The sequence below is a fragment of the Geotrypetes seraphini genome, chromosome 1 (assembly GCF_902459505.1).
Source record: "Geotrypetes seraphini chromosome 1, aGeoSer1.1, whole genome shotgun sequence".
NCBI classification, from domain to species: domain Eukaryota; kingdom Metazoa; phylum Chordata; class Amphibia; order Gymnophiona; family Dermophiidae; genus Geotrypetes; species Geotrypetes seraphini.
In genome coordinates, this window is record NC_047084.1 from 500,215,801 (window position 1) to 500,241,878 (window position 26,078).

Sequence of the window (26,078 nt, forward strand, 5' to 3'; positions counted from 1 at the left end):
GTACAAGAAATACTGAATATATATAACTTAGTCAATATTGACTAAACAAAAAGTGTACAAAGCAATATATAACTTATATAGTCCTCTATTAAGGGAGGGAAGCAAGACACAAATGAGAAAAACCCCTGGGGAGAGGGTATATAAGTACAATTAAAAAAAAAAAAAAAATTAAAAGAGCAGTATTTAGATGTTAACCTACTATTTGACTAAACAACTTGATTCATTCTGGCTGCGTTGAGATCCTTTTACTCTCTAAGAAAAAACCTAATTGGGCAGGTTCAAAAAATATATATTTATTCCCTTGATAAGAAATAAAACATTTGAAAGGAAACCTTAACTGAAAAACTGCCCCCCAAAGAAATCACTTTAGAACGAAGTTGCAAAAATTCTTTCCTCCTTTTTTTTTTTTATTTTTTATTTATGAGATTTTCCATTTTAATACAAGCATTACTTTATACAATGCAAAAGATCCAATAACAGTATTCAACTAAATTTATAAAGAAAATATAATATCTTATTTAGTCCACAATTTGAAACCACAATTAAAAGGTCAAGAAAGGAAATAAACATCTAAATATAATCACAAATCAACTAATCAAGGTCACGGCATTAGCTTCCCCAATTACAGCCAGCTGGCAGGTCATACATTACTAGGCATGGTTACCATTTTCTCCTTTGATTCAATAAATTCCAAAAGTTGTTTGGGCTCAAAAAAAAGAAAATTTTTATCTTGTAGAGATACATAACACTTTGCAGGAAATTTAACAAGAAAAGTAGCCCCCAGAGCCAGGGTCCTTGACCTCAAGGACAAGAACTCCTTCCTACGTCTCTGGGTCCTCTGAGCTAAATCTGGAAAAACTCGTACATTAGAACCCAAAAACTTATCATTTATATGTCGAAAATACATACGAAGAATAAATTCCCTGTCACTCTCCAAGGTTAAAGTCAACAACATGGTAGTTCTTTGAGTGACAACCTCAAGGGAATTTTCCAGAAATAAAGACAAATTTAAGTCCTCAGCTTTATCCACTGGGGTTTCTGTAGGTGTGGATTCCCCTTGTGTTGTCCTTAAATTCAAATAGTAAGCTCTAACAATTGGAGGTAAATTTTCTGATGGGATGGCTAAAGTCTCTCGGAAATATTTCCTAGCCATCTCAACTGGTGAAATAATAGGACATTTAGGAAAATTCAAAAATCTTAAATTATTTTTCCTCAGTTGGTTTTCGAAATTTTCCATCTTGCGGGAAACATAAGATCTTTCCTTAACCAATTCTACTTGAATCTTTTTTACTTCACTCAAATTGTTTTCCTGTTTCTCCAACCTTTCAGTAACATTAGTGAGAAGCACCCCTTGTTGTTCCACCTTGGAGAAAACAGTTCCATAATCTGTTTTAATTGTAGATAAAGTCAATTTGAGATTGGAATCCATGACTGATATGGCCTGCCATAGCGCCTCCATGTCTATCTTATCTGGTTTCTTCATCTCCCCAAAACAGATAGTATTCCCTCCCGAGGCACCTCTCACCTCTTCTTCTAAAATGCAGGGGGATTCTTGGTGGTTTCCGTCTCCTCCTTCCAGTGAAAGGCTTGATAGGGATGTCCCTCCGATGCTAGAATCACTCTCTCCCTCTCGGGGCTGTCGGTTTCCAGGCAGTCCCTGCACTTGTGCACTTCCGGGTTGGGGAGGAACCAGCCTCTGGTCCGGACTTAGAGTAGTCCGACTCTCTGCGCTGAGGTCCGCCGAAAAATCCGGGTTCCCTCCCGAAGTAGCTGGGGTCGCCTCACCCATGCGAGCAAAAGCGCTCGTTATCGAAGTCTGAATCAACCGTTGAAGGGGTTCAGCCGCCGGAGGGACAACGTGGGAAACTTCTTTTCTCTTCCCCATGTCACCGCCAGAGAAGAGACAACAACTCAGATTCAGATACGAACGAGCGGAGAGCTCGCTCAGGCGTCCGCTCCCGACGCCATCTTGAATTCTTTCCTCCTGGATTTTGTCCATTTCGAGACATCAGGAAATATGTATACCCTTTCACCTAAAAAGGTGTCTTGCTTTAAGTTAAAGTATAATTTCAACAGCATTTCTTTATCCTGCAAAAATGCAACAGGAACACTGCCCATATGCCGAGAGGTTGGATAGGCTGGGGCTCTTCTCTCTGGAAAAAAGGAGGCTCAGGGGAGATATGATAGAGACCTTCAAGATCATGAGGGGCATAGAGAGGGTGGATAGGGACAAATTCTTCAGACTGAAGGGGACAACAAGTACGAGGGGGCATTCGGAGAAACTGAAGGGAGATAGGTTCAAAACAAATGCAAGGAAGTTTTTTTTTTCACCCAAAGGGTCGTGGACACTTGGAATGCGCTACCGGAGGAAGTGATCAGGCAGAGTAGGGTACAGGGATTCAAACAGGGATTGGACGGATTCCTGAGGGATAAAGGGATCGTGGGATACTGAGGGAGGAGCTGGGATGTAACACAAGTATAGAAAGCTAACCAGGTAATAAGTATAGAAACCCAACCAGGTCGTGCATGTGCAAGACCGGAGGGGTAGGACTTCGATGGGAAGATAGGACTTAAATGAGAAACCAAGGTGGCAAGGGAGCCCCTTCTGGTGATTCAGACAGGTCGTGACCTGTTTGGGCCGCCGCGGGAGCGGCCTGCCGGGCAGGATGAACCTATGGTCTGACCCGGCGGAGGCACTGCTTATGTTCTTATGTTCTTATGTCGCCCGACCCAGTGATTCAATATCAGAAGATTGCAATACAGCAGATTCATCCAATTGCATAGTTTCAGCTTCTAAATCTTTTTCTTTTTGCACATTCTTTAGAGAGTAGATTCTCTGCGTCGGGGGAAGATTCAGTTCCGGAACTTTTAAGATTGTTAACATAAAGTTCATAAAGAGTTCCTGTGGAGACATAAACCTAGCTATCGGAAAATTAAGAATCCTTAAATTCAAATTTTTTGTTGATTTTCTAGGTTTTCTATCTTCCTCAGAAACATCATTTTATCAGTCATTTGTTTAGTCACCAGATTTTTATTTTCAGTTGTTAATTACTTTAACTTAGAAAGTTCAACCTGCTGTTGAACTGAAGTCTCCAAAAGAGTTATCCTGGATGAAGAGTTTAAAGTAATAGAAATAAAGTTTGTACAAACCGAGTGCAGGTTTTCTATCGCTGACCAGATAGAGTCAAGAGTCACTTACTGTGGTTTCTCAAGCGGCTTGAGGGGGTAGATAGTTGCCTGATTTCTTTGGGCTAGCTCCCCAGAAAACAAACTCCGGGCTCCCTCACCCTCCCCACCGCTGGCTCCCACAGGTTCCGAGCTCCCAAAGGGCAACGGCTCCTGTCCCAGAGTCAGCATCGATGAAATCACTTCTGGGTCCGTTTTGGCAGCAGTACGTGCCATGCTAGTTGTATTCGGCATGCCCTCCTGCATCATCTGCTCAGCTGACGTTTCCCCAGGCTTTGGGGGCATGTGCAGTCGTCACAGGCTCAGCGAAAACTTGCCGTCCAAGCTATGTTCTGCCCCAGTCACAGCTGCAGATGCGCCCGATGAGTAGGTTTGGACTGTAAAAGCTGTTATTACAGTCTGTCGCAGTGTTGAAGAGCCAGAGGTAGGTGGAGGAAAACCCCTCTGTTTCCCCCTTCTTTTAGGTTCGAAGGAATTATTTACCAGAGTAATAGTTCAAAGAAACAATTGCCGTTAGAACAGAAGCTCTCAACCCTGCTACTGCTCAGGACGCCATCTTGTCCAGCGCTCGGCCACAAGGTCAGAAACATGGATGCTCAATTGCAAGATTGCACCATCGAAGAACAACGTGCAGTGGTACACTTTCTTTCGGCAGAGGGAGTGAAACCTATGGAAATTCACCATCAGATATTGACTTAGTATAGACATAGCACCATGAATCAACATAAGGTTTATGAGTGGGTAAAAAAGGTTTAAAGCAGGAAGAACAGGTGTAACCGACGAAGGTCAGTCTGGTTGCCCATCAACATCGCAACACAAGAGCACACTGACAGGGCGGATGCCTTGATTAAAGAAGACCAAGGGATAACGGTGCCTCAGTTGACTGCAGATTTGGATATCAGCTATGGATCTGAATTTGCCATAATGCACGATGACTTGGGATATAGGAAAGTCTACGCACAATGGGTTCCCAAACAGCTTATTGATCTGCACAAGCAACAGTGTATGGAGGTTGCAACCCAGTTCCTGAGATGTTATGAAGAAGATCCAAGTATTCTGGAAATAACTGTCACTAGTAATGAGACATGGGTGCATCACTGTGACCCGGAAAGCAAAAGACAAAGCATGCTGAAGTACAGAAAATGGTGCTCACCTGGCTTTAGGAGCAGCGGAAAAACTTCTCTGCAGGAATGCAGAAGCTAGTTGAACAATACAACAAATGTGTCGTCTTGCATGGGGACTATATAGAAAAGTGGAATATTGGGAGAATGTGGTTAAAACTACAGCCTCAGCACCCTGGGGTTGTGGGTTCAAAACCATGCTGCTCCTTGTGACCCTGGGCAAGTCACTTAATCCCCCCCCCCTTACCCCAGGCACATTAAATAGATTGTGAACCCACCGGGACAGACAGGGAAAAATGCTCGAGTACCTGAATAAATTAATATAAACCGTTCTGAGCTCCTGGTATAGAAAATTGAATAAATAAATAATAAAAATTGCTCACAGTTACTTCTATTTAAGCTGTTAAATTTGCCTTTAGTTTTTATTTACCCTCGTATATGCAATGATTGTTGTCTGCAAATGAATTACCAGTGTATTTAATCTTTGAATCCAAGATGGCCGCGAGTGGCTGAATCTCGGAAGCGCTCTTCAGACGCTCGGGAAGATTGAATTTACCTTGGTAGTTTCTTCAGTTTGACTGAAAGATTGTTCTTCATGCCGAAAAGGAGGGGGAGAAGTGCTGCAGGAGCCTCGCGGCGCCCTGAAAATCCCCCAATGATGACAATCGAGCAAATGTTGAACCGGCTTCAGAGGGAGTCAACGGCATCAGGGAATCGCTCGTTGGAACCGGCGACGCAGAGTGACGTCGCTAGAGGGATCCCAGGGCTGGAGGTCACGCTCAGCCCTGATGCAAGAGACACTCCTTCTCAGCCACAGTGCACCAGCTCACCATGGGAACCAGGCCTGTCCGAAGAGATAGGGTCTGCTATCCAGGAGGCTCTTTCATCAGTGAGCCTGGAGATAGATATCCCCCAAGACCTATTGAGTCCTGGAAGAGATACAGAAGCACTGGGAACATTGGAGAAGAGAGAGGAAAACTAGACGAACAAACTTCACTTTTGGAAGGTGAGAATGGGTCCTTTGTGGTTGAAAAACCCACTGAAATTACTATGGAGTCTCTTTGGGATTTAGTAATAAAATTGGGAAACACTTTGACTCTACAAATTAGAGAAATGGAAAAGAAGATATACGAACAAGAACAAAAATTAAATGAAATACAAGTGGATATGACCTCAATTAAAACAAAGTTGGGAAAAAATGAACTTGAAATAACTGAGGTTAAACAGGTACAAGAAATAGTGGTTAAAGATTGTGTGAATATAAGGCGGAAGCTAGAAATGATTGAAAATGGCCAGCGAGCCAATAATTTAAGATTTCTAAATTTTCCCAGGGTTTTATCTATTACACCCAGGGAAATGTTAAAGAAATACTTTATGAAAGTCTTCTCAGTCTCTGAGGAACTTATTCTGCCTTTCTCCCAAGTATATTATCTGCCTCTTAGAAAAACAGAACAGCAATTGGGTAATCAAAAACAGCAGGAATCACAATTGGATATTTCCATTTTATTGGAATCTTCTACAAAGGATTTGGTCACACCAGCAACATTGATAGCTACTGTTGCTCTAGCACCAGATAAGAATTGGATTATGAAGATGTTCTTTAAAAATAGAACTAAAGAGTTCCTGGGACAAAAAATACAGATCTTTCCAGACGTCACCAAAGAGACTCAAAAACGGAGAAAGCAGTTCTTGTTATTAAAACCAGGAGTAATTTCAGTGGGGGGAAAGTTCTTTCTTAGATTTCCCTGTAAATGTATTGTTCTTCATGGTTTAGATAAGTATGTTTTCTTTGAACCAATGCACCTAACAAATTTTGTGGCTTTGAAACGTCTTGAGAAAGAAGGAACAACTGGAATAGTAACTGTCTCATGATTAGAATACTCCCTCCGATTTCAGCCACTTTGCCTTGTTTATTAATGGTTATTTATTGTTCTTTCCTTTTAATTGGTAATGTCACTCTTTGAAAGTCTTGGATCAAATAATTGGGGACTATAGATTGCTTAAGTGTAAGAGAATATGTTATTATGTTTTCTTATTATTATTTATGTTATGGATCACAATATTACTATACAAGATATAATGCTTGATAATTTTTTTTTTTTTTTTTTTTTGTAAAATGATAAATAAAATAATCTTTAAAACCATTCCTTTTTTCTCTAACTTTTCTTTACAAGTTCAGCACTTCCCCCAACAACAGTCCTCAGCAGTTCCCTTAACAGTCAGACTCTAAGGCCATCTATACTGCGTACCAAAGGCAGGGCAGGGAGTAGTGCGCCCAGGCGCAGGATGCATGGGGATGCAGGAGTGGTTGTGGGTCTGCGGTTTACCTGCATGCAGCCAATGGCTCTGGCATCAGCTTCTTGTTCCGAGATAGGGGACCAGCAAAGCCAACGGCTGCATGCAGGAGGGGGGGGTGCTCCAGCCAGAGGAGGGGGGTGCTCTGCCCCGGGTTTCCGTCCAGTCAGGTACGCAACTGCCTACGTTAGCACTGAGAATTTGGTTAATATCTATGAATATATCTCATGTGCATTCATCATGAAAAGTCTGAAAGCCAAAGCAGTTAGCATGCTCCTGAAATTGAGCTCTATGGCTTTAAAACATTAATTGAAAGTAGAGCTCTCATTATTTTCATTCAAACCAGTAGGTGTCATGCTTGCTCAATATTTGTACGCAAAAATGTCACCTACTGGAAGATCAGAATGGAGAATGGAAAGGAGAAGACTTTCTTAATCAAGGGGGAAAAATAAAATCAAAGTATTTTACAAACCTCAACATACAACATCATCTTGTATGCTCCCTTACTGGACTATCAAGCAATACTTACATCCTTTGTGACTTGCCCACTGGTAACCTCCATCCCATCCACCCTCCTACTTCGCCACCGCCAATGAAAGGAGATGGTCAGCTGGGAACAAATTTTGCACCCTTCCATATTTGCACCCTCTATAGCAAGGGTTCTCAACTTAGTTCTCGGGACACTTAGCCAGTCAGGTTTTCAGGATATCCGCAATGAATATGTATGAGATAAATTTGCATACATTACCTCTATTGTAAGCATATTGAGTGGTTGGGTGTGTCCTGAGGTCTGAGAACCCCTGCTCTGCAACCACACAACTTGCATAGCCTTTGGTATGGCACTACTTACATACCTAATAACTCCTAATAATAGGCTAATGCTAGATCAAGTATGTCTCTACAGAAGATTTTGTTGGAGACTATGGATCTCAGATGCCCGCAGCTATTCGCCGTTAGAACCAGTCTTGGTTAATAACCTGTATGCGGGCTATCAGCAGTCCAAATATCTCTTTTTAATTTTTTAATTTTATTTTATATAGAAAATTTTACTATTATTCTTTAAATACAATTGCCTCTATGGGCACCTATAAGAGTAGCATTGTATAAATTATGCATACATATGCACTTGCACCCCTATTGGGGACTCTTGCCTATAGTATAGGGTGTAGTTTTTTACCCAGCCATCCAGAAGTGATGCGACGTTTCGTTCTAACACTATAAAAAGAGCCTCTTCAGGAAATTGGTATTTGCAATTGCAAATACTTTTCATGCTACCTCGGCGTATTCAAGCCATTAGAGGAAGCCTTCTGAAACGCCTTCTAAAAAAATGGATTTATAATTTAACTACTTCCATACCTGTCATACATTTCAAGCACAAGCACATGCTGCCATGCATGATCCTCCTCATCTGCTACTTTTGCCCTACGTTTGCATTTTCAAATGCCCTTGCTGAACTATTCTGCTTCAGCAGTCGAGTAGGAATAAATAGAGGAAAAATCATTCATCCATCATAACTTTCACAAGTCACGCCTTAAATTACCTGAGTTCATTTTTGTGTATTTCTGCTATTCTTCTTTCCAGTTTTTGTGACTGCTTGGGGAAAATTTTAAAGTCGTCGATATAATTCTCTGCGTGTTCATCAGGGTCAAATTCTCCAATTTCAGCTGTGCAGAAAAACAAGAGGAAAGCAAACTTATTATATCTTAAGAAGCCAAATATGAAATATAAACATACTATAAACTCTATATCTAATCTGGTACTTAAGTACCAAGTCACTAAACTTTGCAGGCCCTTGCACTATAAATCACTTTGGTAGACACTCAGGTCCAGATTCTGTAAACGCCCGCTGATTGGGCGTCAACCACACAATGGCATCATTTACAGAACCATGGCTATGTGAAAGGTAGGCGCCAGAAATGTAGGCAAAGGTTTTAAAGGCCTACACTTCATGAGAATCGCATCTATAGAGGTACCTTATTACGCCTAATGCCACTTCCAGCGTTAGCCACACCGACTTCACCTTTCCCCCCAGCTACTCAATGTGTTTTAACCGGGCAGGTGCCTCTTCTGCCGATTCATTTGTTTTGAATATCAGGCCCATTGCCTTCTGTAGGCAAAAGGTGAGAAACTCAGTTGCACAGCTTAGAAGAAAATTGTTTCTTCAGGAAAACCCCCCAAAAAGTAACAAATAAAAGCACTGAGAGCAATTTTATTTTTGAAGTGACCATGAAAGTGTATAATTAGCTTCAGGGGAAAAAAATCAACCTTTTGATTCAGTTCATCTGGAATATTTTAGTCAAAATAAAGTAGTTGTATGACTGTTGTAACCTGGTGTCTATAGATGCTTCGGAGGGAGGTGATTGGCATAGGATAGTAACTAGGTATTAACATGACTTATTAGTTGGGAATGCATATCTTTACTTTTAAATAAAGTGAGTCTTCTTCCAGTTCAAACAAAAGTTGAAAAGAATGATACTGTAAATAAGGGGTTGAAAGCATCTGTCTGGGGACAAAATAATTTCAAAACTTTAGCAGAATGGGGTCACATTTAATCACACCTCCAAAACTCTTGTACCCTGTAAAGCTACTTCACCACAACTGCTCTGCCCATTCAAAACTGCATGTCCATCCCCAAACTACCTCTGTACATCTAGCCTCACCCCAATTAATTACGCCTCCAAATCTAACCCTTCACAACTATCCCCTCTCAAAACTACAACTACTTATACTCCAAAACTACCTCCCTAAAACTACCCTTCACCTCACCAAAACTATCCTACAAACTAGCCAGATTCATTTTCACTTGGGACACTGTATCCCCTAAAGGGTTAAATAAAGCGGTGGAGTGTCCTTTGGGTTGTTAACAACAGCTTGTCCAGTCTGTTTAAAATACGTCATTACTTGAAATGTCATTTAACTAGAGAAGCATGGGATTGACCTATGCTGAGCTGAAGACATTTTTTAGCGGTTATGCTGCCATGGAGTCCTGAGCATGATGCTCATCCAATATGAAGCTTTTCATTATTGTTGAGAAGATATGAGTATTTTGAGTCTTTTAAAAGTTTTTTGTAATAACTAGTGTGGACTATTATTTGAAGATCTTTTGATACGATACTACTTTTCCTACAGTGCCGACTAATCTTCCTCTTGAAAAAGCCATCGGGGAATCACGTACTGTATTAAGAAGCCACTGGAGAACACGTACTGTGTCGAGGAAGTTTTGTGATGCTTGGATGATGGACTATATAGAACTTGTTAAGGATTATGGTTTTGGATTATAAATTTGGGGGGGATTTTTTTAATTTTTGTTTTGGTGTCTTGATTTGAATGGGGAGCACTAAACACTTTGGACTTGAAGTATTGTGAGCCCAGGATGTAACATCTGCTCCAGCTGAGATAAGTCAATCTCTTTGAACTTTTTCATCTTGTTAAGAAAAGTGAATATTTAGATCATCGGTAGGGAGGGAAGAGTGCTACGATGTATTCAAGCCTGAGCTGGTAGAGTCCTCTGCTCTTATACCAAAAGCTTATTTTGGCTTTCACTGAGTATATCATTATTTACTACTAGTGTTTAAGCCCGTTAGATTAACGGGTGCTAGATGACCGCCTCTCCTACTTTTGAACCTGGGCAGAGGCAGAGCCGGGGCGGGAGGGAGTGACGTTGGGAGAGCAATTTTAAAGCCTCGGCAGCGGCGGCTCCTTGACCAATCCGCGCTTACAACGTCCCCCCACTCGCGGTCTGGCTGGCTCCCCCACCAAAGCCCTTCGCAGCGACAGCCCCTCCCGCATCCGTCCCCGCGTCCCAAGCCTCTCCGAAGGCCGGCTCCCACGAAAATGGTACCCCTCTGTCCAAAGCCGCGGCGGCAGCCTCCCTCAAGACACATTTCAAATCTGACATATTGTAATCACAAAACAGAAAATAAAATTATTTTTCTTACCATTTGTTGTCTGGTCATTATTCATACCATGCATTAAGGGGTCCCAGGCTATGGTTGGCTTTTGATAACTCGCTTGCCAGGGCCCCTTCTTTCTTCTTCCCTCCCTCCATCCCTACAGCTGAAGACAGGCACCTCCCCCCAGTGGTCTGAGACAGGAGGGAGCAGTTAGGGGAGGGTCTGAAGGCAAAGTGGGGCTCAACAGCGCACAACCACCTTTCCTTCCCTCCCTCCATCAGGTGCAGTGAATCCACCAATGTTAAAAGGAGCTGCGTCGAAATCGGAGGCCTGCCACTGCCGTAGCACGTTCCCCTCTGCCTTAGTCCCGCCCCTTCTCTGACATCTGGGACCGCGGCAGAGGGAACGTGTTACGGTGGCGGCAGGGCTCCAATTTCAAAGCAGCTCCTTTTAACATAGGCGGAGCTGAACTGTACCTGATGGAGGAAGGGAAGGAACGGTGGGGCAAATTTCGGCAACGGCAGGAATTGTTTGGCAGGCCAAGCACCGTGAAACTTTGTTTCTTTAGGCAGCCCCGGTTGTTTACTTGGATTCAATGTGAGGAAGGCCGCCGCAGCCTCGCGGCTAGGTAGGGGGACAACAATGGCGCTTATGCTCAAGCCCCCGCCGCAGCTCCTCTCTCGATCCTGGTGCGGTTCGAGAGAGGAGTCGTGGTGGCGGCTTGAGCATAAGCGCGATTGTTGTCCCCCTACCTAGCGGCGAAGCTGCGGCGGCCTTCCTCACCTGGCTCTCACGGCTGGCGAACCCTAATGCTGACATTGAATCCAAGTAAACAACCGGGGCTGCCTAAAGAAACATGGTAATCATATTCTGTCCTGAAAGCCCCCGCCGCAGCTCCTAGGCGGTTGAGGGGGGAAGGTTGTGGTCGTTGCTAGGCTGCAGCGGATGTGTGAGTTGCGAGTATGGGGCCTGCAGTGGTGCGAGGTGGAGAGCAGGCTGTGGTGACGTAGTAGGCGCGCATGCGCATTCGTGTTTCCGCGACGGGATCAGGGAACACGATTTTTTTAGTGCGCATGCGCATCCTACCATTTTATTATATTAGATGTTATATTTAAGTTTCAAGTTTAATTAAAATTTCTTATACCGCCTAATCAGCCTTCTAGGCGGTGTACAAAATCATAAAAGCATACAATAGCTAAAATAAAAATTTAAGAAGACAGGGGACGACAAAGACTTTTGGAGACATTAAACCATAACGAGTGGAAACAAGAGGATAATGGGCAAGAACTACAATTTTAAAGGTACAAGATAACAATTTAGGGGAAAAACAGTAGGAGGGGAAGTAGAAATAAAATCATTCTAGGTCGCCTTTAAAAGGACAGTTAAATCTCAAAGGCATTTAGATAAGATATTTAAAAATTCTCTTTTTAGTAGAAGTCTATAGAAATTATTGAGAATTTATTTGTATAGTGTTATAATTCCAATTCTATTGAGTGTTTTGATAAGTTGTTACATACCATACATATACTGAAAACCTATACATATGAATAAGTTACTACACTACAATAGTTAACATCAGTTTTTAAGAGTTAAAAGGGTCTGCTCAGAAGCTCCAGACATGAAAGAACAATTCAATGAGGATATCAGACCCTACATTAAGGACAGTCTAGCCAGGGCAGATGCTCTACCCAGAGATTAATTTCTTGTCACACATTTTTAAGAATAAAACAGAGAAAGTAGAAAGTGTCATGCATTTTGACCACCTGTCACATGGGATAATATAGATTCTTAAACTATATTGGCAAATCATTCAAACATTAGCACATTTTAAAGAGAAAGAACTGATAGTTGCATTTAAAAGATACTCCCCGGCAATTTGAAAGACATATTAGTGCCATCCTGTCTACCTATGCCTGTGAGGAGAGATATTTAGGGGGGGGGGGGCCCTTCTCTTGTCATAATCGTACAGTTTGTATTGTCAACTGGCAATCTAAATTTTTCATCCATCCTAGATTAGATATGAAATATAAGCTATGACTACGTCATTTTTCAAATTCCAAACAGAATGTGTGCCATCTATGCAGCTACTTGTCCACGTGCTTTGATGTACATCAATAAGATCATAAAAGTACTGAACAAGCGCATCATTGAACACAAGAGTGCAATTAAAAGAAAGCTAGCTGATCAACTCATGGTTGCACACAGGATTAGTAAAAGGCACCAATTTGAAGATTTATTTTATTGTACTGCAAGTTGTTAGAGAACACTGGAGAGGTGACAGACTGACTGCTTCTCCAGATAGAACAACATTTTATTTTCAGTTTGATACAGTGGCACCTATGGGTCTTAATTTAGATTCAAATTTATCGGGGGGGGGGGTTATCATATATCTGTTTTTCATGATGACACTGGTTTACGGTGGTGTTTACAACTTTATACATTTCTGCTTTGTATGTATTATTTAATTTTGATTTAGATGTTATTTGTTATGTTTTATTCTGTTTCTGAGATACTACAGTAGACTCTCAGTTATCTGGCACCCATGGGATTAGTGAATGCCAAATAACTGTAGCTTCTGGTTGCTTGAGAGTTACTGTAAAAATAGTTTTGTCTCCCTTCCCACCTCACTCTATCATCCATGGCAGACAGTTTTAACAATACCCCTCCCTCCCTCCAGACCCCCCCCCCCCAAAGCAGCAGGCAGCTGGTCCTGACATCCCCTCTCCTTTACACGAAGCAGCAACGCTGGTTCTGACAACCCCCTCCCTCTCTCCCACCTTCTCTCCCTTACCCAAAGCAACAGAGCTGATCCTGACATCCCCCTCCCTCCCTCACTTACCTGAAGCAATAGCGGCAGCCAGTGAGCAGAGGAAGTGCCATAAACAGGCTGCTTCTGGCCAACCCTGGCAGGGCCTTTCCTCTGCCATTTCACAAATGGATGCAGACTAAAATCACAAGTTTGTTATCTCTTGGAGTTCTAAGATTTTCTGGGGGTCCTTTTACTAAACTGTGGTAGATGCTAGTGAGTGCTTACCACACATGTGTGCTGGCATCCCATGATAAAATGGCCAATTTGAGTGTGCATTCCACGTGCTGAAAAATGTTTTTAATTTTCTGTGAAGGGGGCGTGTTTGAGGGTTAAGAGTGCCCATGACAGCTCTAATCAATTAGTGCATGGAAACCCTTCTTCTTCTTCTAAGGTGTTATCGACTCATGCTCGAGTCTTAATGACTAGATGAATTACAGATCTAAAAAGAAATCAGTTCTGTGCAAGTCCAGCAAGGTCCTCCAACGTCATCCCCATGGTTGTTTTCAATATGGCAAGTCTGATTGCAGGTCACCCTCCTCGCCTGGTTCCCTTGATCTTTCCAAACAAGTTGTCCTTCTCCAATGATCTTTCTTTTCTGACAGAATGACCAAAATAAGACAGTTGTAGCTTCACCATTTGGGCCTACAATGACATAGCTGGTTTGATTTCTTCCAGAATCAATTCGTCAGTTCTTCTGGCGGTCCACAGCACATACAAAATTCCTCTCCAACACCAAAGCTCAAATGAGTCAATCTTCATTCTGTCCTGTTTCCGCTGTGCCCAGCCTTTGCATCCACAATTGACCACTGAGAAAACGAATGTATGGACATGTCTGATCTTTGCCTGGAGTGCTATTTCCTTGCCTTTGACCACTTTGTCAAGAGCCATCATTGAAGAGCGACTAAGTGCTACCTTGTGAAGTATTTCTTCCCTGCTGGTTATGTTCTTCATTTACAAAAGAGCCCAGGAGATTGAAATCCCCCACAACTTCCACTCTCTCACCTTCAAGCACAAAAAACTCATTTGCATGTGAAGTTGTTAGAACATTGATCGACATTTTCAAATCACACAGCCCAACAGCAACCCACATTTTAACAACAATTTTTGTGCATCCAGGCCTATATTTTTTTTAAATATCCATTGCTGGGGGGGGGGGGGGGGAAGGCTACACAAAGTACTACTGCTTATCATTTCTATAGCACTGCTAGACCTGCGAAGCATCCTGTATAGTAAAACATTCACGAGATAGTCCCTGCTCCATAGAGCTTACAATCTAATCAAACAGACAAACAAGACAAGAAGGAGATTAGGGAGTTTTTCAGGCATGGGTGCTTTACAAGCAAATGGGGGTTAGGAGTTAAAAGCAACCTCAAAAGGGTGGGCTTTCAGCCTGGATTTGAATACTGGCAGGGACAGAGCTTGACGTACTGACTCAGGAAGTCTGTTCCAGGCGTATGGTGCAGCAAAAGAAAAGGAACATAGTCTGGAGTTGGCAATAGAGAATACAGATATGAGAGACCTGCCTGATGAACGTAGTTCCTGGGGAGGAGTACAGGGACAGATAAGAAAGGAAAGATATTGAGGAGCTGCAGAGTAAACTGTCAGAAACCATTCAAGACATCCAATTATTTTAAATAACAGTTAGAGCATCTTACTCACCTTGAACAATACAGGCACCCAGGTAGGCAGCATCAAAAAAAGAACACAGCAGGCGACCATGGAAAATATCTCTTTTAAGCTGTAGATACAAAAAATACCTGCAAAATATGACAAAGACAACACATTAGACAAGGTAAAAGTTATCTGTCATGCACCCTTTCAAATTAAGAAGCCTAATCACTAAAGTTTAGTATGGAAATCTGATGTGATCTTTTTAGAAGCACCTACATATGGAAAAAATAGTGGCTCTTACACATGTAGATCACATGCATATGCAAATGGTGATTTCAGAAGGCCAAGCAGACAGCATATTCTCACATGTGGGTGACAACATCCATGGAGCCCCGGTATGGACAGTGAAAAGTGTAGCATCCCTTTAAGCTTTAACTAGCTTTTAGACTGCCCACACCATGCATGCACGAGTGTCTTCCCGCCCGATGCCAACTTGCAAGGTTGTCAGTTTTTTGTTTTCCGCAAAGTGAAAAAGACATATCTCTTGAGTTGCCTTCCCATTTATTTTTTATAAATCTTTTTCAAGTATTTAAAGTTTCTTCTTTCTGTTTTACTTTTCTTTTGAAAACAAGCAAAGATAAAAAGTAGAAAGGAAAATAAATTTTGGACTTTCTTCAAACTTCTTTCAATGTTTAGCAGCCTTCACACAAATTTCCATCCTGACTTCCTCCATGATCATCAATGAAGTTTCAGCCTTGTGAATCGGAGAAAATCGTAGACCAAAAGTCTCTTTATAAACTCACTATGTAGCGAGTGAGATTATACAGAGACTTTTGGTCTACGATTTTCTCCGATTCAAGCAGGCTCATGTTTATTCTTTTTGTGGTTTAATTTGATACCCTGTCAACCTTGGACCCTTGAAGAACACGTGTTAACCGAAACATGGACCGTGTCGGGTCCCTTGGTTCGGTAAAAGGTGGTAACATTAATCGCATTAAATAATTCAAATAATAAACATAGCCTGCATCTTGTACGCTTGTCTGCAGTTTTTCTTTTGTTCTTTCTGCTACTTGTGACCATTTTTTCTTGAAGTACCTCTATTGCATTTCAAGAAGATCCTCTTCAGCACCTCAACTCTGCAGGCATATTGCCTCTTTTCATTTAGTTAGGTCACTCTCAACTCTATGGTATCTCCTTATGTTCAGTTGATGCCATTGGCTCAGGAGTAATTTCTTTGTTTTTTGGAGGTACCACACGGCTACGGTCCGGTTACCCATGATTCCTCTTCTCTAGCAAAGTAAGAGGATACAGGATTTGTTACTTTGTTTTTTCTGTTCACTTTCTTAGGTACATGTGTTTCGTGTAGCACTTATCTGCTATTCGGGGCCACATCTATCATGGCTCATTTCTCCATTCCTTATTTTTACTTGGGTATAATTTTATATATTTTGATTCCCAAGTTTCTAATGCACTGTAGGGGACAGTAGTTTAAAATTTCAACTACTTTCCTTCTAGAAATATGCTTTCATGGGTTCAGCTCCCAATTTTACTAGTGCTCTAACCTTACTAAGCTCCTCTTTTTCAGTACATGAGGAGCCTTAAAAAAAAAAACACCCTACTTAACCAACTTTTTGTTTTTACAAGGATATTAAACAAATCCATTCACACTATCCTTACTAAATCTCTGAGGGGATTTCGTGTTTATTGGCATATTGCTTGTGTAATATGCTTCCCCTTCTGGTTCTCTACTGATTTTCTCATTTTAAGGCTTATTACAATCCTTACTCAGCCTTCATGAGCTAAAATATATATATATATATTATCAGGAGGTTATTTTCTCCACAGTAAGCCACTATGTCGTTCTAAGTTTACACTTCATAGCATTGTTTTTTCTTTCTTTCTAGGATAGTTCCTCCTTTTTATCCTCTAAGACTATTCTTTTCACGAGAATCATGCTTTCATTGCTTATGAAATTCCTTTTTCTTCTCATTCGTATCTACTCTGAGACATGACTGGTTTCAACTGCTCATTTGATCTGCTGTTCCATATGGGTGCATTTTCCAGTAGTCCTTTCTTATTTGATTCGTGAATCTTTTTGGTGTCTCCATCGCCTATATTGTGATTCACCTGCCTCTAGGAGGTCGTTTATTATTTTTCTCAGCCTCCATACATATAGGTTTTCTCAGAATTCTCCTTTTACCTCTAGTAGAGCATGGAATTCCTCTATTTATTTTTTTCCGTTATGTTCCTTCCCTTGCCTCCGTGCTCTCTTATCAGACATTAGGTCTAGATTTTTGCAAGGCAACTCAAATTTTCCTGAGTTCTTGGAACCCAATTCTCCCTCCATCCCTTTACTAAAGCTTGGGAGTCCCACATGTGAGAATATGCTGCTTGCTTGTCTAAGGATAAAGCACAGTTACTTACCATAACAGGTGTTATCCTGGGATAGCAGGCAGATATTCTCACAATCTGCCCACCTCCCCTAGTTGGCTTTTTCACTTGGGAATAGAACTGACGACCTCATGAGCTGGCATCTAGCGTGAAGGCACTCACGCATGCTTGTTAAAGCTTTTTTTTTTCAGTTCAAAAAATTTTATTAGTAATATTACACTTTTTACTGTCCTTCCCAGGGCTCTATGAATGATGCAACCCACATGTGAGAATATCTGCTTCTGTCCCAGGATTACGGTAAGTAACTGTGCTTTATGTACAGATCCCCAGGAATCAGAGATTTCAAGTGGGCATGGCATGATGTAGGTGTGTAATAAGCAGAAATATTTATTTTCTTTAAAGTGGATAATATAGCAACCACACGGCTTTATCCATCTTACACTGAAAATACACGTATATTCAAACAAATTTCACTGTCAGGTTTTGTACCTGCTGAGAAGCATACACAGATTTCTTTTTAAGTGCTAGTTTCAGAAATTAAGGGAATCATTTTCCTTAAATCCCCAGTTTCTTATATTCACTTTCAAATTTAAAAAATTACTGTTTCACTAGTTAAGGGGCAGCAACTATAAGTATAGATTTGTAAAAGAAGCTCCTTCTTATTCTAACTCCCTGTTATCATCTTATTGTCTCAGACTGATTCATAGGGAACCTATGTGCCTATATATGCGAGTTGCAAAATCACCACTGGAAGTTGCTGAGTTGGTACTGCTCTTTTTGTCTACATGTATATTTGGAATTTGATTGCACAAGCTATATGTGCTAGCAAATACAAATTTTTATATGTAAACTTTACATTTAGTAGAGCCAAAAATACTGGGGGGAACTGAGCACATCCTCACCTCAATGTCTCAATTCCCATCTCAATGACCTATGTACAATAGACCTTCATTCAAAATACAAACATGCTGAAGCACAAATAAAACAACAAAGAATATTGAAGGAAAAAGCCTCAGTTTACAGGGGAGCCAATGCACTTTATGCTCTACCTTCAGCACTCCTTCATAGGCACAAAAAAATCTTCATATATTCTGAAATATGTTGAATTAAACCGTGTCTAATTGCCACTAAAACTTACAAAAATGTGCAACTATGTGCTTAAAAAACATTTTAAGAAAAAACAGTCCTCCCAAAACAGGAAAAACAATTTGTGACTCACAGTTCTGTGGCAACGGTGAAAAGGAGAATTTCCTGTTTTTTTCTTTTTTGGGGGGGGCGTGCTTTCTGTTAAAATGGTTTTTGAGCACATTTTTGTAAGTTTTAGTGGCAGACACTGTTCAGAATATTGAAGGATTTTTATGCCTATGATGGAGTGTTGAATTTAGAGCACAAAGTACATTGGCTCACTGGTAACCTGAGGCTTTTTCCTTCCTTCAATGTTCTATGTTTTGTTTGTACATCAGCGTGTTTATATTTTCAGTGGAGAGTTTTGTGAATAGTACATTGTGCACCCTTCATTTCTTCAAATTATTTAGTTGAATGTTCCTTCATAACTATTTAGTGTACTTAAAAAGGCATGCTATGCATTGATGTCTATTTGAGGACTGGTGTTTATTACAAGTTCTAAATTATCTAGAAATTGAAACAAGTGAGGTGATCAAATTTGTAGATGACACCAAATTATTCAGTTGTCAAAACACATGCAGATTGTAAGATATGATAGGCCGGTAGTCTCCAACATGCAATGCCAAGGCCACATTCGGCCCCTGAAGTCCTGCATTGTGGCTCTCAAACAGCTGGCTGAGATGCTCTTCACATACTGTAAATGCGTCAATTTCAATCTTACTCACTTGATACAGAAACTGCAAACAATCTCTTAAATGCATTGCTCAGGTTTACAATGATACAACCAAGGGTACAGGGAAAACAGTTTAAAAAAATTAAAAAAACAATAAAAACCAACATGGTATAAAGATGAAGACGAGGAAACTTACTAGACACAGGCTTACAAGGGAGGGAGAGGTTTACAGTATATTGTAAGGAAGAACATAAAGGGAAACAACAAGAGGTAAAGGGTAACAATATAAAGGAACTATGTTGTTCATAATGAGAAGGTCTACTAAGAAGATGCATCAAATGCCTTTATAAAGTAGTAGGCTTAAGAGATTTTTCTGACCTTAAGTATAGTGATAGAGAGTTTCACAAAGTGGGAGCCATGACTGCGAAACTAGAATCCCGGCTAATTTCAAGAAACATCTGTCTAAAAGAGGAAACAGATAGCAGATGTTGATTAGAATGAAGATCTCTATAGGAGGGTTAGAAAACAAGACAAAAATGAGGGAAGTCCAGACTAGGGCTGAATCTGGAAAGTGAGTACATTGTACTTGAATGGTATTCTGTAAGATATCGGAAGCATATGTTCAGATTTGAGTAGAGGAGTAATAAGGTCATATTTTGAGCCACATTAAAGGAGATGGAGAGCAGTGTTTTGAACAAGCTGAAGGCGACGGAGTTGATAGCGGGGAAGTCCAATTAAAAGGGAGTTACAGTAATCCAACTTGGAGAAGACCATAGAGTGTAAGAGAATCCAAAGAGAGTTGCGATTTAGGAGTAACCAAACAGAATAAAGCTGATGAAGCTTGAGAAACAAAGAAGAAACGACACTAGAAATGTGTTAATGGAATAACAACATGTTATCTAAGGTTACTCCAAGAATCTTAGTAGATGATGAATATGACAGGGGAAATACCTTTCAAAGTGAAGCATGTAGGTTTTGGTAGACAATTGGTAGAGGAAAAAAATCATTGTAGAAGTTTTCTGAGAGTTGATTTATTATATGTTAACCACTTAACTACCTTGTCTAATTTCTTGGAAATTAAACAAAAATCATTAGAACATTGGAAGTTGAAAGGGTAGAACAACTCAATATCATCAATGTAAATAAAAAATGTAAACCCAAGAGACTGAAGCAGTAATATTTAGGGAGCGAGGAAAGTATTGAAAAGTATGGGCCCAAGAACAGAACCCTGAGGAACACCTGATGGAATCTGCTGTGGACTTGAGAAAGAACCAGAATACTGAACAGAGTAAGATCGCTCAGTGAGGTGTGAGTTGAACTATTGGAAGGCTTTATCTGTGATTGGAGGACGGAGGCATGGCTGATCGCTATCCTAAAGACACCCAAGGTGGCAAGGAGCTGCACACAACCAGTCAAAGGAGATAGAGAGCAGAGATTGAGCCAGACTGGAGGTGAACCCAGGGAGCAGGGTGACCAGAGGAGCGGCATGCTTGAGGAGGGGGAGCCTGACTTTACATTCAACTCAATGTGCAGAACCATCGGTACCTGTAAGGGTACGTTAGGGTGCTGCTGATCGAGGATAAAGAGTAAGAGGGGAAAGGGAAAGGTGCCATAAGAGCCCCATTTGATTTTTGTTTTTGTAATTTTTCCTTTTCAGATGGAGCCTGCCAAGCACACGGCCAGATGGGAGGCCAAAATGAGGTGGATTGTGGAGACGATAAGCGAGACCTTGAGGACACAGATGGACATTTGGAAAGCAGACCAGAGCACCCAACAAGCTTGACATGCGGAGTTACTAGACATGCTTGGGGAGCAAATACAAACCATCCATAAGCTCGCATAGCAGCAAGTCACTAATGAACTGCCAGCACCCTGGTAGGAACTTTCTTTGGGGAGCCTATTAGACTTAATAAGCTAACACTGTAGGATGATATTGAGGATTTCTTGTTGGCTTTCGAGAGGGTGGCTGGGGCGTCTCACTAGCCAGTGGGGCGTCTCACTGGCCAGTGGACCCTGAAACTTATCCCATGTCTAGCAGGGCGTGCATTGGAGGCTTACTAAACTTTAAGTCTTGAACAGGCCTCAGACTACAAGATCAATAAGGAGGTCCTGTTGGATTACATGGGAAACAAACCCGAAAAGTACTGCAGCCAATTCAAGGCTATCCGGATGAAGCCGGTAGAGAGACCCAAGGCCCTAGCCCAGCAGTTAAGGCGTGTGTGAGAGGTGGTTGGCACATCATTCCCATAGTATTAATGAAGTGCTGGAAGAAATGTTAGGGAACAGTTGGTGGAAGCAATAATGAACAGGGTAACTTACCAAATTCTGCCCTTAGTTGCCTAAAATAATGACAATTGCACAATTCATGAAAAGGAGGCATCTCATATGTAGAAAAATCTACAACATACTCCACAAACATGTCTTGCATACTATCCATTCCATTACCGCATTATAGCGCCCCTACCAGCCAGCCAGCGCCACTACTCAATACCCAGAGAGGCCCAGGAATGAGTGAGGAAGCAAGGGGTGGGACAGCTGGGCCAAGCCATTTCCAAAGTGGAAAACTTCTTGGCTCCAGGGCAGAAAGCGAGAGGGCCAAAGGACCTTCCAAAGGTACTTGGGACCTGCGTTGGTCACTGTTGGAAACAGGATACCTCTACAAAGTTATCCTCATAGCCTTGCATTTTTATTTTATACAATTGCTATACTTGATCTAAATTTCTTCACAGTTGCCAGAAAGTTTGGATTAATGACAGTGCATCGGAGAAACTGCTTCATTTAGTAAGACAGAGACTGAAATCATTTTTCATTCTGCTGCTGACTTGCAAGTGCATTCTAAATCAAACCAATTCACTACTATGTTACAAATCTATTTGGAGTAGACCTGTGAATGATTATTCTTATTCAAGGTACATGCTCATTTATCAACTCTTTTCATCTGTTTTTAGCCACGTTACTTCTTTTAAACTTTAACTCTCTCAATTTGAACTTATTGTAAGTATATTTATATTTTACTATTTTGTGCTTACTATCAATTTTAACCAGAGCCTGCAGGGCATGTAATCACTTAAACCCATTTTTATCTTCCAAGACTGCCAACCATTCCACATTGAGTAGATTGTCCTCAAACAAAAATGTAATCTACTGTTGTTGTGACCACTTATATAGTGAGACCATACCATTTTCACTGGATGCACATTATCAGCATCATAAGATGGATCATCCATTACACTACCATAGTGAATGTTTCAAGAATCTTTTGGACACCAAAACACATAAGAAACAGAGATTCACTGTTAGAATATAGCACCAAGATAATCACTGAGGCCCGGATTCTAAAACCGATGCTGTTAGAAAGGCGCTGGTAGGCACTCTACCATCGCCTAAGTTAATTGTTTTAATTGGCTATTAACACTGTGATAATTTACTGTGCTGTTAAAAACCAATTAAAAGAAAGAACACACTGCCGGAATCATGTCTATGCAGATGTTTAGGCCCGGATTCCGTATAGGACGCCCATCCTATACAGAATCGGAACAAAACCCGCCCAAAGTAAACCCGATTCTATAACCAAGGTTCATATTGCAGACGCCGGTTACAGAATTGGGTTTTTGGCTCGGATTCTATATAGGACGCATCCACTATACTTTATTGCGGCAAGGGATTTCCCTGCTGTGATTAGTATAGCGGCCACAACTATGACCGCCAGTCTCCCCAACCCCCCCGACGTTCGCGGCAGGAGGGTGCCCAACCCATCCTGCCAAAAGAACCCGCCCCCCCAAACATCGCCGGCAGGAGGGTACCCAACCCTTCCTGCCAGACCCCCCCCAACACCCCCCCAAACAAAATACCCTAACCGTCCTCACCGGACCCCCCCCCCCCCCCAACAGCCTCCCTGAAGATCACCGGCAGGAGGGTGCCCAACCCCTCCTGCCAGACCCCTCAATGTCCCCCTGAAGATCGCCGGCAGGAGGGTGCCCGTACAAACGTAAGGAAGTTCTTCTTCACCCAGAGAGTGGTAGAAAGCTGGAACGCTCTTCCAGAGGCTGTTATAGGGGAAAATACCCTCCAAGGATTCAAGACAAAGTTAGACAAGTTTCTGCTGAACAGGAACGTGCGCTGGTAGGGCTAGTCTCAGTTAGGGTGCTGGTCTTGGACCAGAGGGCCACCGTGTGAGCTGACTGCTGGGCATGATGGACCACTGGTCTGACTCAGCAGTGGCAATTCTTATGTTCACGCAACGAGTAGTGGACACCTGGAATGCTCTCCCAGAGGAAGTTATTGTGGAATCCACCGTTCTAGGATTTGAAAGCAAACTAGATACACATCTCCTTGCGAGAAGCATAGAGAGATATGGGTGACTAAAATTACGCCAGGTGTACACCTGGCTGGGCCTCCGCATGTGCGGATCGCCGGACTTGATGGACCGAAGGTCTGATCCGGAGATGGCGCTTCTTATGTTCTTATGTTAGCACCTAGCAACCAGCTTTCACTAGTTGACAGTAACCTATAATATCTTTCTCTGGTGTTATTAGGTGTGTCAGGATATTTATTTTACAGATTATGTATTAGCAGGGTATAGTTTTCTAATCTCTGTTAATGTTCTCCAGACGCTCCTGATGGTTGTTCTGCACTTTCACCACAGACTTTTCAGAGGGAATTAAGGGGTCCTTTTGGTAAGGCGCGCTAACTGATTTAGCGTGCACTAAATGCTAAGGCGCCCATAGAACATAATGGGCGCCTTAGCATTTAATGCGCACTAAATTGATTAGCGCATGCTACATCGGTAAGCGTGCCTTAGTAAAAGGACCCCTTATATTATTTATTTACTAGCTGATGCCCCAGCGTTGCACGGGTATTTAATTATAGCAATAACACAGTAAAGGGATTCAAATAAAGATACTTTATAGTGGTGAATGAAATTATTTTTTTACAGCTTTATAAAAAGTACAATATTCAAATTATAATGTGAAATATTTGACAAAATGAATACAATACAACTAACACAAAACTTGATTATAAACAACATTTTTAGTTTCAACCCCAGGAGCAAGAACATATAAATTCTTGGGTGAACCCACCCTTGAGCAAGCAACATAGAGTTGACCATGGGAAAAACAGGGGGATCTTAAATCCACCCCACAGTATGTAATAGTCTGTCCCTGTGATATGTTGATTGTGATAGAGAATGCAAGTCTCACTGGAATTTGCAAGCTCTTAAACTGAAAAGGAAGATGTGTTGCAAGTTTCGTTCAAATCGGGCAAGCCGTTTTTGCGTTGGCAGCTTATTACAATTTTTCCATTAACATGAATGGGTGAAATCATATTTTCTGTTTGTAGCTCCGCCCACATATGCAGGTGGGCCGTGAGACCCCAGAACATATCACCCCAGGTAGTGAGGGATCTGCATACCAAGTTTAGTTCAAATTGGGCAAGCCGTTTTAGCGTTGGCAGATTTTTACATTTTTGCCATTGACATGAATGGGTGAAATCTGATTTTCTGTTTGTAGCTCTGCCCACGTGTGCAGGAGGGCCGCGAGACCCCCAGAACATATCACCCCAGGTAGTGAGGGATCTGCATACCAAGTTTCGTTCAAATCGGGCAAGCCGTTTTTTCGTTGGCAACTTTTTACATTTTTGCCATTGACATGAATGGGTGAAATCTGATTTTCAGGTTGTAGCTCCGCCCACGTGTGCAGGTGGGCCGCGAGACCCCCAGAACATATTACCCCAGGTAGTGAGGGATCTGCATACCAAGTTTCGTTCAAATCGGGCAAGACGTTTTTGCGTTGGCAGCTTTTTACATTTTTGCCATTGACATGAATGGGTGAAATATGATTTTCTGTTTGTAGCTCTGCCCACGTGTGCAGGAGAGCCGCGAGACCCCCAGAACATATCACCCCAGGTAGTGAGGGATCTGCATACCAAGTTTCGTTCAAATCGGGCAAGCCGTTTTTTCGTTGGCAGCTTTTTACATTTTTGCCATTGACATGAATGGGTGAAATCTGATTTTCAGGTTGTAGCTCCGCCCACATGTGCAGGTGGGCTGCGAGACCCCCAGAACATATTACCCCAGGTAGTGAGGGATCTGCATACCAAGTTTTGTTCAAATCGGGCAAGACGTTTTTGCGTTGGCAGCTTTTTACATTTTTGCCATTGACATGAATGGGTGAAATCTGATTTTCTGTTTGTAGCTCCGCCCACATGTGCAGGTGGGCCACGAGACCCCCAGAACATATCACCCCAGGTAGTGAGGGATCTGCATACCAAATTTCGTTCAAATCGGGCAAGCCGTTTTTGCGTTGGCAGCTTTTTACATTTTTTCCATTGACATGAATGGGTGAAATCTGATTTTATGTTTGTAGCTCCGCCCACGTGTGCAGGTGGGCCGCGAGACCCCCAGAACATATCATCCCAGGTAGTGAGGGATCTGCATACCAAGTTTCGTTCAAATCGGTCAAGCCGTTTTTGCGTGATCGCAGCACATACACACACACATGCATACATACATACACACATACATACCTCCGATTTTATATATATAGATTGCCCTTATGAAGAAATTTACCCAAGGCAAGTAGAGTTCAACATAAAAACTTACAATTTTGTTAACAGCACAACAGTAGTAAAACTTCCAAATATATACATAAATACAATGAAAGGTAAATTCAAAATCAGCAAATTGAAACTTAATAATAGGACTACAGTTTCAAAAATATACTTATTAACAGAACTGAAATTCAATTAAAAAGAGATATAATACGATGTCAGCATAATACTTCAGAAACAGCTAATAAGCACACATTAGACCTTTCAAATAAAGATATGACACTAATGCTTTTCTACAATACAGCTTATCATATAGCTGAGGGGTGAAGCACAGATAATTATTAGATGGGAACAAGATGGTGGTACAGAGTAGTGCTGCCCGATTCAGGGGAAAAAAATTTGATTCGATTCGATTCAGCCTATTG

General features: G+C 41.6%; 1 protein-coding gene across 1 annotated transcript in view; it reads right to left on the reverse strand.

Annotated features, from left to right (window-relative positions):
- Positions 1 to 26,078, reverse strand: part of FRMD3 (FERM domain containing 3) — a 210,714-nt gene that overhangs the window by 42,621 nt on the left and 142,015 nt on the right. The window contains exons 5-6 of the mRNA XM_033927453.1: positions 14,964 to 15,061; positions 8,143 to 8,266 (exon numbers count right to left, since the gene is read on the reverse strand). Coding sequence (XP_033783344.1) covers positions 8,143 to 8,266; positions 14,964 to 15,061 — 222 coding nt within the window. The remainder of the gene's footprint in view (positions 1 to 8,142; positions 8,267 to 14,963; positions 15,062 to 26,078) is intronic.